This window comes from Diaphorina citri, unplaced genomic scaffold, assembly GCF_000475195.1.
Source record: "Diaphorina citri unplaced genomic scaffold, Diaci psyllid genome assembly version 1.1 scaffold210, whole genome shotgun sequence".
Taxonomy (NCBI): domain Eukaryota; kingdom Metazoa; phylum Arthropoda; class Insecta; order Hemiptera; family Psyllidae; genus Diaphorina; species Diaphorina citri.
Window position 1 is genome coordinate 188,538 of NW_007377647.1, and position 12,335 is coordinate 200,872.

The 12,335-nt window shown below is 40.9% G+C and overlaps 2 protein-coding genes across 2 annotated transcripts in view; both read left to right on the forward strand.

The window, feature by feature from the left end:
• Nucleotides 1-12,335, forward strand: part of LOC103506037 — a 66,155-nt gene that overhangs the window by 10,130 nt on the left and 43,690 nt on the right. The window contains exons 3-8 of the mRNA XM_026821199.1: nt 847-1,183; nt 9,111-9,283; nt 9,558-9,621; nt 10,648-10,802; nt 11,371-11,608; nt 11,646-11,765. Of these exons, the coding sequence (XP_026677000.1) occupies nt 874-1,183; nt 9,111-9,283; nt 9,558-9,621; nt 10,648-10,802; nt 11,371-11,608; nt 11,646-11,765 (1,060 nt within the window). The 5' untranslated portion in view covers nt 847-873. The remainder of the gene's footprint in view (nt 1-846; nt 1,184-9,110; nt 9,284-9,557; nt 9,622-10,647; nt 10,803-11,370; nt 11,609-11,645; nt 11,766-12,335) is intronic.
• Nucleotides 10,371-11,666, forward strand: LOC113466088 (ATP-binding cassette sub-family A member 3-like). Its single transcript, XM_026821203.1, has 3 exons — nt 10,371-10,473; nt 10,707-10,802; nt 11,371-11,666. Exons 1-3 carry the CDS (start codon nt 10,417-10,419, stop codon nt 11,641-11,643), a joined length of 426 nt encoding a protein of 141 aa, XP_026677004.1. The 5' UTR covers nt 10,371-10,416; the 3' UTR covers nt 11,644-11,666.

Below are 12,335 nucleotides of genomic sequence, written 5' to 3' on the forward strand. Positions count from 1 at the left end.
GAACTCAAATATCTCCGGCTTTACTGAACCGATTTTGACGATTTTTTTTTTTCAACTTGGTCTACTTTTTTTTTGATTGTCAAACTTTCCAAACTTTTTTTCGCTGTTGACAGTTTCAAAGTTTATTTCATGTTTCAACACATTGGGTTGTTAACATACATCAGTAGGTATATACAGTGAAAAAACAAAAAAAAACAAAGCAAGAATGAGACAAAATGTGAACATAATCTAGAGCAAAAGAAGTAAAAAGAAAACAAAAACGAATGTAATAGTTATGTACCCACCTACACGTCGATACCTATACTCAGATATCTGTAGGCAAACTGATTGAATCCGCATCAGTCAGCAGAAACTCCTCTGTCGAGTAGAAAGCCTTTGATTTTAGGTAATTTTCAATGAATCTTTTGAATGAGGGCAATGGTAAGAGAGCAAAAGAAGTAAAAAACTAATGTAATAGTTATGTACCTACCTATACATCGATACCTATACTCAGATATCTGTAGGCAAACTGATTGAATCCGAATCAGTAAGCAAAAACTCCTCTGTCGAGTAGAAAGCCTTTGATTTTAGGTAATTTTCAATGAATCTTTTGAATAAGGGCAATGGTAAGTCCCTAATCGACAGAGGAAGTTTATTGTAAAATGATATCCCGTGGTAATTAGTACCGTTCCTAGCCGCGTATACACGATGATGGAATGGAACCAGATTGTTTTTGTTCCTCGTGTCATAAGAATGTGCGGCTTCGAAGTTAGGGAACTCTGCACTTTCATGCCCCAACACACACACACGCAATCCGTTTTCTACCTGAAAACGGCTACTTTCCCTGTCTATTTTAATCTATTTCAGGTAAAGTTTCTCGACAGCCCGGGCACCATGGGTGTGACGGGTCGGAAACTGAAGGTGGTCACCTGGAAGTGTCTGGTGATGCGTCGTCGTCACTGGCTCCTTACCCTATTCGAGATCCTCATCCCGGCCTGTCTATTCGGGCTGGTCCTTTACGGGATGTCCGTCGTGGACACCTCCTCCAGTGTGGTACCGCCTAAATCGGAGAGACCTATTAGTGCGGCCGAGCTGCTCAAGGATGCGAATATGGCCAATGGGAAGGTCAAGTATTGCCCGCGCAATGACGAGGCGAAGACCCTCATGGATAAGTTCAGCGCGGCGCTCAAAGCTAGCCATAGTGGTGAGTATGATTGGCCACCTCCCTAACAACATCGATGGTTGGATAATTGTTGGCCTTACAATATAACATTTAGGTAGGTAGGTATTTTATTTTTTATTTTCTAGACCAATTCTCTCACAAGCACATTAAACTTAGAGCTGAGTCCTCCTCGTCTGAAACTTCAGCTGAAAAGCTGAAGTTTGTGTCGACTGAGGAGGTCCATGGCATTTTCTTCTAAATCCTTTGAAGCATGATAAACCCTCTGTAACCTTCAGCCAGCTGGGCTGGTTAGAGTTTGGCTGCTCTGATCCTTATTTATAGTCCCATAGCAAGACTCTGGTCTGCTCCCTGTTTAAGGTCCCCCAGCTGGACCACCAGGCAAGCATAACTTTTTTTAAGTTTTATTATTTAACGTGATTCTCAGAAATGAGCTACACCTACCTCGGTGGTGTAGTGGTCAAGGCGCTCGCCTGGTAAACAGGAGGGCGTGGGTTCAATCCCAGCCGAGGTATGGAATGTATCCTCAATATAATTAGAGAATTTGACCACAATAATAGTAGTAGCCTACTGCTGGAGTAAAGGGACTTTTCAGTCCTATGCGAGCAGCACATATTGTGACGATCCGTAGTTTAATGAGTAAAGTATTCACTCGTATCCATCTCTATTGTGTACCTACCTACCTACCTACCTACCTACCTACCTACCTACCTACCTACCTAAACGAGGAAGAAGACTAGGAAGATGAGGGATGGATGGTAGAACGGTTAGCAAGCACTGTTAGCAGAAAAAATTCACCAACAACACCATTCAACAAGCTTGTTTTTTTTCTTCTTCTTCTTCTTCTTCTTCTTCTTCTTCTTCCTTTATTTTTTTATTATTAGGTAGGTATTTTTTTATGGAAATGCAATGCGGTGTTACAGTGTTGCATTGTTGCCAAACTGTGGTAGGTACTAATCAGGAAAATCTAAAGTGGTTGGGTTGAACAACTCCTAAAGGAGAACCCTGGAGAAAGCTTGTCCAACAGTCTGATAGACCTAGGTGTTACGTTCCTACAGGAACGACTTGCTTACTTATATGGGAAAAAAATAGACTTTCTTACTTAGCAATGAAAACCATATCCAAGGGGATAAGCTTTATTGAAAATGGATGAGATGTGTGAAAATCGACTGTGTATCGATCAACAGCAAAAGTTACAAGAATGTGAAAAAATCGAAAATCCAAGTCGAGGAAAAGTTTTTCTTGCTTCCATGGAAACCGCCGCTGCTATACGGTCTGGAAAATTGATGCTTTGAGAGGCGACTTCCACGGCTCGAACATTACCACTATGGCTGCCGGTCTGGAAAATTGATGCTATGAGAGGCGACTTCCACGGCTCGAACACTAGGTTAGGTCTGAAGCTATTTTCGCCACACCGGCATTACGCATTACTCGTAATACACGTCGCTAACGCCGTGACTTGGACTCGAACCACCGACCTGCAGATCCGAAGTCCACCAACCATCACTTCATCTCTGAGGTTGGCTTATTTCTTCCAGAATCTGAAGCTATTTTAGCCACACCGGCATTATGCATTACTCGTAATACACGTCGCTAACTTTTAAGCCGTGACTTGGACTCGAACCACCGACCTGCAGATCCGAAGTCCACCAACCATCACTTCATCTCTGAGGTTGGCTTATTTCTTCCAGAAATCAGAATAATGAATGTCTTGTAAGCTGCTTGTTTCAAAAGATACCCAAGATACCAGACAGAAGGAGAGAGAAATAAGCTGATGCAAGAGAGAGAAAGAGAGTAAGAGAGAGAGAGAAAGTAACTAAAAGGGAGAGAAGCTTTTAAATAATTTTTAAATGAAAAATTAATTTTTCTCCAGTTTTCTTTTTCTTCCTCGTTTTCCTCTTCTTCTTCTTCTCCTTTCTCCAATTTTTACACATTTTTTTTTCATTCTCTTCAAAGAGAAACAATGGGTTTTCTAAATTTCCCTCTTCTCTCTCCTTCTCCTCCTCATTTTTCTCTTCTTCTTCTTCTTCTTCTTCTTTTTCTGGCTCCTAATTCTTTTTTCTTATTTGCCTTCCTCTCCACTTCCTTTTTTCCGTTTCCAGATTTTTCTTCTTCTTCTTCTTCTTCTTCTTCTTCTCGTACTCCTCCTCTTTCTCTTCCCCCTCTTTATTTCTTCTTCATCATCTTCTCTTCGCCTTCCTGCTCCTTCCTTTTTCTTCGTCTTCCTCTCCTCCTCTTTGATATTTCTCATCCATTTTTCAAGTTTCAATTATCTTTCACACCTCATTCTTTTCTTAAGAAGAAAGCCGGGGTCAAGTAGGTAGCTTTTATGAGTAAGTCGGTGAAAAAGAATGCCTTAATATATACCTAAAAAGTAGGTACCTAATATGTCTGTAGGTATGTGTGTACCTAACCTACACACATAACTACCTACTTTGGTAGGTAGGTGTTTATCGAAGGTATTCGATTTCTTCACTGACAAAAAAATTAGTGATAGGGTGCCACAATTTAAGGTGGAAGAAGTCTATTGTTGGGTTACTTTAGGTTGTTGGAATACTATATTATTGTGTCGAGCTGAAGCATGGAGGCGGAGACCCCTGATTTGGGGGTTGATGTTGCAAAATGCAGAGTTGCAGAACTTGGGGGACCCTGATCTTTGGATTGGAGAGTGTGGAATTGCAGAATACTGTGAAGAAGCTAAGATCATCGAGCTATGGAGGCCCCTAATTCGAGAGCCTGATTCGTCCACAGAACACCTTAGGGACACTCTACGTGGCTTACTTAATTTTCCAATCATACCTCCAGGGGCCGAAAACTCAATCTCAGCAAAGTCAGAATTTATATCGAAACTCGACAGCACTGGGAAGAAAGGACATCACATTACTTTCGCGAAATTATTCTGTGAGGGAGCAAGGAGATTTTTTTTTTGTTGCAGAAATTCTTTTTCTTTCAAGAGATTGGATAGAATGAGCTGTAACTGCTAAGGTCTCATAGTCCCGAAATCGAAAGAAAAAGGAGGATAAGAGAAAGCCAGCCGTTCCGAGAACGAACTTTATCTGTAAAAATACGTCCCGGGCAGGGATCGAACACCCGAGTTTCAATTAACATACCTACCTATCCTCTGTGACTATCAGTTTTCTAAAATAGGAGATATTTCGAATACTTATTTAAGAAAAGACCAAAGGAGAGAGAGAGAGAGAAAGAAAGAGAGAGAGAGAGAGAGAGAGAGAGAGAGAGAGAAAGAGAGAGAGAGAGAGAGAAGATGAAGAGAAAGAAGAAAAAATTAAAATTGACTAAATTGAGTAAGAAATAGAAAAAATATTAGTAATAGAATTGAATTTTATCAGAAAAAAAGATAAAAGAACTGATGAAAATTCTATCAAAGGACCAGGGGGTGAAAGAAGTGTTTGATAAAGAAAATGAGATATTAGAAAGTAGAGAGGAAGAGGAAGAGACTTAGAAAATGGATAAGAAGAGAAATAGGAGAAGAAAGCGGGAAAGAGCTGGAGGAAGAAACAGAAAGCGGGAAAGAGCTGGAGGAAGAAACAGAAAGAGGAAGAAAGAGAGAGGGAGAAAAAGGGAAAGGAGAAAGATATAGGTAGATTTATGTATTTGTAGTTTCTTGTCTTGGGGGATTTCAAATTTACAAGAAAGAAAGAGATAGATAGAGAGAGAGAGAGAGAGAGAGAGAGAGAAAGGGAGGGAGAGAGAGTCAATCAAAAATAAATTTGTCATCAGATATCTAGGGAGATAGAAAGAATAGAATAGAATTATTATCTACTACTTGCCTGTTTCATTCTAAGATAGGAAGGTAGAATTGGGTGGGAACCTAAAGGCTAAGCGACCATTACAAACAACCTACTAGAGAAAACGTGCACTCCGGATGACCTGGCACATGCAAACGAGAAAGCAATTCATGTGGCAAATCCCTGGAGATTCCAAATCTAAAGTTGGTGACACGCCAGCCTGGTTAGCCTAGTTGGTAGCGCGTCTGCCTTGTAAGCGCTAGGTCGCGGGTTCGATTCCCGCCCGGGGCGGATTTTATCCTGATGGGATAAGGTTCGTTTTCGGAATGGCTGGCTTTCTCCTTTCCTGTCTTCCTTCTCTCTTCGATTTCGGAACGATAAGACCATAGCAGTTACAGTTCCTTCTGTCAAACTTCTTAAAAAAAAGTGTAAATATTGTAAATTAATGTTAAATTTACACTTTCATTTTACTGGCGGACTGGACCGCGCACTCTGTCATTTAACTTAATAAATACAAGAAGTCAAAAGGGTCTGAAGAGGCAACTGTAATAATATCAAGCTCTGGGTATAAGTTAGTTAGTTAGTTACCGTCTTATTTGTGATACTGAAAAACACTACCTTATCTATTTTTTTCTCCTCCTCCTTCTCCTCATCCTCCTTCTATTTCTTTCTTTTCCTCTTCTTCTTCTTTTTCTGCTTCCTCTAGTCCTCCTCCTCCTCCTCCTCCTTCTTCTATACCTATACCTACACAGTTACATATCTATCTACTCTACATAGCTACATAAATACCCTACGTATATAGGTGAACAAAATAGGTAGTAAGAATATATATACATCTTATATTATAAGAATATGTACCTATATAATTCCATTGTAATATTTTGAGCTTGATTTATCTCAAAGCATTAGGTAGGTAAGTACATATACGCAGGTAATATTATGTAGGTAGGTACCTACGTTATAGCTATAGGTACTAAACGAATAGGTACCTACTACCTAATAATATACCTAATATCTAGGTAAAAAGCAGGTAATCGTACTTTATGTGCTGTGAAAATATTAGGTATCATTTTCACCATTTTTTCCTCTTCCTTTTTACAAGCTGTATTTTGTTATCGGACCTAAATTATTTGATTCCATCAAAGAGGTTCCTCTTTAGGTGTTATAGCGCGACCACACTTGCTGCCACGGCCGCTTATGTATTTTCAATTGTTAACCAGAAGAAGGGCCTCTGAGTGAAAGTTTGCTGTTTTTTTTATGAAAAAAGTCCAAGAATTAAAGAAACTGTCGCTCATGTTAGGCGGGATGTTTTCATACATGGCCTCATGGGAGTCGGGGGTGAACAGGTGAACACCGGAAAGTGACCCGTTGAAATATCTTGTAATCGAAAAACGAGCGCAAATTTTTGTCGATAATTGGGGTCGAACCGGACCTTCTGGCAAGCAAGCACGTGGTAACGCCCACGATTATCGCCCTCATTGCATCGCTCAAGGTACTCATGTTGGATGAGCCCACCTTCTGGCAAGCCTTCTTCCCAGTGGTAACTGGGAATATTTGGTAAATATGTTCAACATGGATTTATTTATGATTATTATTATTATTATTTTCAGAGGCCCTTTTTCAGAGGACAGAGGAAAAAAAACTTGACCTTTTTTTATTTCATTTCAGATCAAAGGTCTCACAAAAGAGGAATCCCGAAGGTCAGGCCTGGATCTGCTCACACTTCTCAACATGGTGGAGAAGAAAAAAAAATTTTTACATAGGAATCTACCATTTATTTATAATTTTTACCCATTTGCAACTCCTCCATATATGGCCGGGTCCACAAAGGGAGGTTAAACTCGGTTTAAGTTAATTAAGTTTAACTTTTGGATGATGCAATCTGATTGGTTGATTTCAAAAAAAAAAAAAAAAAAACCAACCGAAAGCTTAAATTAAGTGCAAAACTATGTGGAGTCGATTGTATCGAACAAAATCTTTGTAAAAGGGGCAGTGGGGCACGGTTAGCCCAGTGGTAACGCGCTTGCTTGCCACACAGAAGGTCCCGGGTTTGATTCCCACAGTTTACATAGTTTGCCATAGACCTGAGCTGTTTCTTCCTCAGTCGACACAAACTTGAGCTATTTTGCTGAAGTTTTAGACGAGGAAGATGTAGCTCAAAGTTTATTGAGCTCGAGATGGTAAGAAATAAAATAAGAAATCCTATCCTTTCCTATCCTAATGACTGGGTAGCTAGGTATATACGTATCGTGGGGTTCGACCTCGGATCTGGAGGTTTGTGGTTCAATACCTTGTTGGTCAAGTCTTCGAATCGCCTAAGTGCAAAACTATGTGGAATCGATTGTATCGAACAAAATCTTTGTAAAGGGGGCAGTGGGGCACGGTTAGTCCAGTAGTAACGCGCTTGCTTGCCACACAGAAGGTCCCGGGTTTGATTCCCACAGTTTACATAGTTTGCCATAGACCTGAGCTGTTTCTTCCTCAGTCGACACAAAGTTTAGCTATTTTTCTAAAGTTTTAGACGAGGAGGATGTAGCTCAAAGTTTATTGAGCTCGAGATGGTATTGTTCTAATAAATAAAATAAGAAATCCTATCCTAATGACTGGGTAGCTAGGTATATACGTATCGTGGGGTTCGACCTCGGATCTGGAGGTTTGTTGTTGAATACCTTGTTGGTCAAATCTTCGAATCTCGTATTCTTTGTGGACAGCATTGCTTTAAATGACGATTTAGGGACTTTATTTATTGACGATTTAGGGGATCGAATTGAAGACTCCAGAGAGAGGAGAGAGGACGTAAATAATGTAAACACACCGTGTTATGTTTACGAGCACGTGATAAGGTGATGCGAATTCTCCCTTCCCTTTTGTTACGATAAGACCTTACAGTTCCCTGTAACAAACCTCTTGTGGTGGGTCCAGACTTGTGCAATGCAACGTGCAATGCAATGAAATTCGTTAGTTTGGACGTGTTGGAGAAAGTTGCAGCAAAGTTTTTTGAACATTGCAGCAAACGTTTGTGGGTATCCGAGAGGTTGGCGGTTTTCTGGCGAATGTCTTTGACAGTTCTGCATTTGTAATGGAAAGTTGTGTGATGTTCACACCAGATATTTTTTTTTTACCTACTACAAAAGTACAAATTAAAATTGTCTTGTTAACTACAGCTTCCCTCGTTACTTCCAGGTATGTTCCCGCCCTCGGCTGGCGAGGTAACGGTTCAGAACTACAACATATTCAAGCACATGGACCAGTTTCGCGACAGTCTCGGCCTTTGTCCGCAACATAACCTGCTCTTTCCCTATTGCAAATGATGTACCTACTATAGGTCATTACTAGTTGAGTATCGGTACAAAAATTCTCGGATACATGAAAAACGTTCGCATTCGTCAGATTTGATTTTACGTGCAACGTGCAATGCAAATGCTTTGCACGTTGCATTGCACAAGTCTGGACCCACCATTACAAAAAGTCTCCGCTTTGAATTTCAGGATCTTACTTGAACCTGTTTCTGCCCATACAACTTCTGGTGGATAAGGTCTTCGCTGATATGGTGTCCCCTAATACAGACTGGGAGGTATGTATTTCTCGGTGGCGTAATGGTCAAAACGCTCACCTGGTAAACAAGAGGGCGTGGGTTCGATCCCAGCCGAGGCATGGAATTTTATCCTGATTTATTTGAGAACTTGACCACATATGTAATAATGGAGCTCTCGGGCCTCTGAGGATTAGGTGGTAGAGAACGCCTCCGGTGTTGACCTCGCGTAGTGGTTACCTTCCAATGAAGAGTCTATTAAGTATTATTATTATTACCTATTTTTGAAGGGTACCGTGGTTACCTTCCTCTGCGGACACTCAAATAATCTTTCATAATATATAAAAAAAGAAAAAAAATAATAAAGAAGGTCCCGGGTTCGAATCCCACCATCGACAAAAATTTGTACTCGTTTTTCGATTGCAAATTTCAACGGGTTGCTTTCTGGTGTTCTCGTGTTGACCCAGCACCTAAATGTCTCTTCTCGCCCATCTAATGAGAGGCATACTACAGGATGGGCATGCTACGACACAGGCCACATGCGTCTAATGTAGCAGTTGTTTCATTGCTACGAAATAAAAACGGCGGTGGAACACTCATCTTTTTTTTTTAAACCTGATTTAGATTCTATTTTTCCCCAACTAATTATTTTTCTTTCTTTCCTCCGTGGTAGGCTACAAGATCGATTTCGACGGGTACGATACCGAGCTGGAAATGATGAAGAGTTTCAAGAACGTTACGGACGACGAGAAGGATGGAACTTCCTACTTCACACCATTACTGGGCATCGTGTTTAATGAGCTTTCCGTGAAGGACTCCAAGCTGTCGTACACTCTGCGTACCAAGGTCGACCTTCTTTTTCGGCGCGCAACGGCTAAGGTCATCCACTCACTATCAGGTAGACCTGACAGGTACGGCTGTCTACCTGATAGTGAGTGTCTGGCCCAAATCTTTTACTGACTAGAGTTTTAACCACCACTTGAAGACAAGAATAGTCGATATTATTTGATATACGGACAACGAGAAGGATGGGACTTCCTACTTCACACCATTACTGGGCATCGTGTTTAATGAGCTTTCCGTGAAGGACTCCAAGCTGTCGTACACTCTGCGTACCAAGGAATACATTCAGACAGCGTCTCTGTTCCCGGATTCCCTTCAGCCAGGCCCAGGAACCTCGTATAGTGAGTTTTATTTTTATTTTTATTTTTTTTTTTATATTCACGGGAATAATCCAATTTTTACATTTTTTTATTGGATATTTCTCTTAAGGCGGCCACAGCCACACCTTGCCAATTTTTCCCTGGACTGAACACTCGAAACCTCGAGTGTGTGCATGCCTCAGCTTAACTCCATGCACAAAAAGCCCACTCCGAGACTTACATATGTAGGTGTAGGGCAAATTTCTTTTTTATGTCAAGCCCTAAAAAAGAACCCCTCTTCAGAGACCCAGAGGTCAGGTCGTTTTCTCGAGGAGAAATTTTTGTTGGGTTGAAGAGGTTACTGTGTGAGAATCCTGCCTTAAAAAAAAAAAAAAAAAAAAAAAAAAAAAAAAAAAACAGTCGGCGCACAACGGCTAAGGCCATCCACTCACTATCAGGTAGACCTGACAGGTACGGCTGTCTACCTGATACCTGATAGTGAGTGTCTGGCCCAAATCTTTTACTGACTAGAGTTTTAACCACCACTTGAAGACAAGAATAGTCGATATTATTTGATTTTTCACGCCGAATCGAATGTTGAGATGTTATGAGATCGATACTCCCCTCTGTCAACAATTATCAGTTCTGCATTCCCCCCTCCAAGTTCTGCAAATGTAATGGAAAGTTGTGTGATGTTCACACCAGATATTGTTCTGCAAATGTAATGGAAAGTTGTGTGATGTTCACACCAGATATATATTTTTTTTTTTTTACCTACTACAAAAGAACAAATTAAAATTGTCTTGTTAACTACAGTTTCCCTCGTTACTTCCAGGTATGTTCCCGCCCTCGGCTGGCGAGGTAATGGTTCAGAACTACAACATATTCAAGCACATGGACCAGTTTACTTCCCTCTGTCAACAATTATCAGTTCTGCATTCCCCCCTCCAAGTTCTGCAAATGTAATGGAAAGTTGTGTGATGTTCACACCAGATATTTTTTTTTACCTACTACAAAAGAACAAATTAAAATTGTCTTGTTAACTACAACTTCCCTCGTTACTTCCAGGTATGTTCCCGCCCTCGGCTGGCGAGGTAATGGTTCAGAACTACAACATATTCAAGCACATGGACCAGTTTCGCGACAGTCTCGGCCTTTGTCCGCAACATAACCTGCTCTTTCCCTATCTGAGTGTGATTCAGCATTTGATTTTCTTCGGCATGGTAAGTGAAATACTGTTACTTTCCTTATCCTATAGGAAGGAAAATAGGTAATGTGACTGACAAATTTTTCCAACTTTTCAGTGCCTACAAGCTGTATTTCGTTATCGGACCTAAATTATTTGATTCCATCAAAGAGATTCCTCTTTGGGTGTTATAGCGCGACCACACTTGCTGCCACGGCCGCTTATGTATTTTCAATTGTTAACCAGAAGAAGGGCCTCTGAGTGAAAGTTTGCTGTTTTATTATTATTATTATTAAAAAAGTCCAAGAATTAAAGAAACTGTCTCTCATGTTAGGGGGGGTGTTTTCATATATGGCCTCATGGGAGTCGGGGGTGAACAGGTGAACACCAGAATGTAACCCATTGAAATATCTTGCAATCGAAAGACGAGCGTAAATTTTTGTCGATGGTCGGGATCGAACCGGACCTTCTGGCAAGTAAGCACGTTACCACTGGGAATATTTGGTAAATATGTTCAACATGGATTTTATTTATTTATTTATTTCAAAGGCCCTTTTTCAGAGGATAGAGGGGGAAAAATTTGACCTTTATTTATTCCATTTCAGATCAAAGGTCTCACAAAAGAGGAATCCCGAAGGTCAGGCCTGGATCTGCTCACACTTCTCAACATGGTGGAGAAGAAAAATCAACCGGTAAGCGCGCTATCTGGCGGTATGAAGCGGAAACTACAGCTGGCCATCGCCCTCATTGGATCACCCAAGGTACTCATGTTGGACGAGCCCACTAGTGGGATGGACCCGGAGTCCCGGCGAGAAATGTGGGATCTCCTGCTCAGCATGCGGGGTAAGTGGGATTTGGACTTATCTTATTTTATATAGAGAGGTAAGTGGGATTATCGCCCTCATTGGATCACCCAAGGTACTCATGTTGGACGAGCCCACTAGTGGGATGGACCCGGAGTCCCGGCGAGAAATGTGGGATCTCCTGCTCAGCATGAGAGGTAAGTGGGTTTTGGACTTTACGCACTTTACTGACCAACCTCAGTGGTGCAGTGGTGAACGCGTTGGACTTTGGATCTGGAGGTTGGTAATTCGAGTCCAAGGCAAGTCATAAAATATATCTAGGTGTAATAATTGGGGAACGATATTAGTGACAAGCATTTAAGTACCTATGTATAACACATTTTTTTTTTTTTTTTTTTTTATTTTTAAAAAAAGCCCTCTATTGACTTCTATTTTTTTTAGAGAAGGAAGAAGAACGCCTTTGACTGCAGAAATAACCAGGAAAGAGAAATAAAAGGATGTTAGGATCTCCTCGACCCACCAGAAGGCCCCTGGATTCAATCCCGGTGCGGGCGGAAATTTCCCAACAACTTTTCCGTTCCCTGAGAGGCATGGTGTATCAAAAAAAAACGTAAGATTACATTTTAAGCCCTGGCAATGAAAAAGAAAGGTCTTTTTTTAGTGTTTAACCTAACCTTTAACACTGGTCACTGCTCATTTGAGCACCAGCTCCTTTTTGTACAGTTGTCCATTGTGACTTCTGGAACAGTACCGCATTTTGTGTTCGA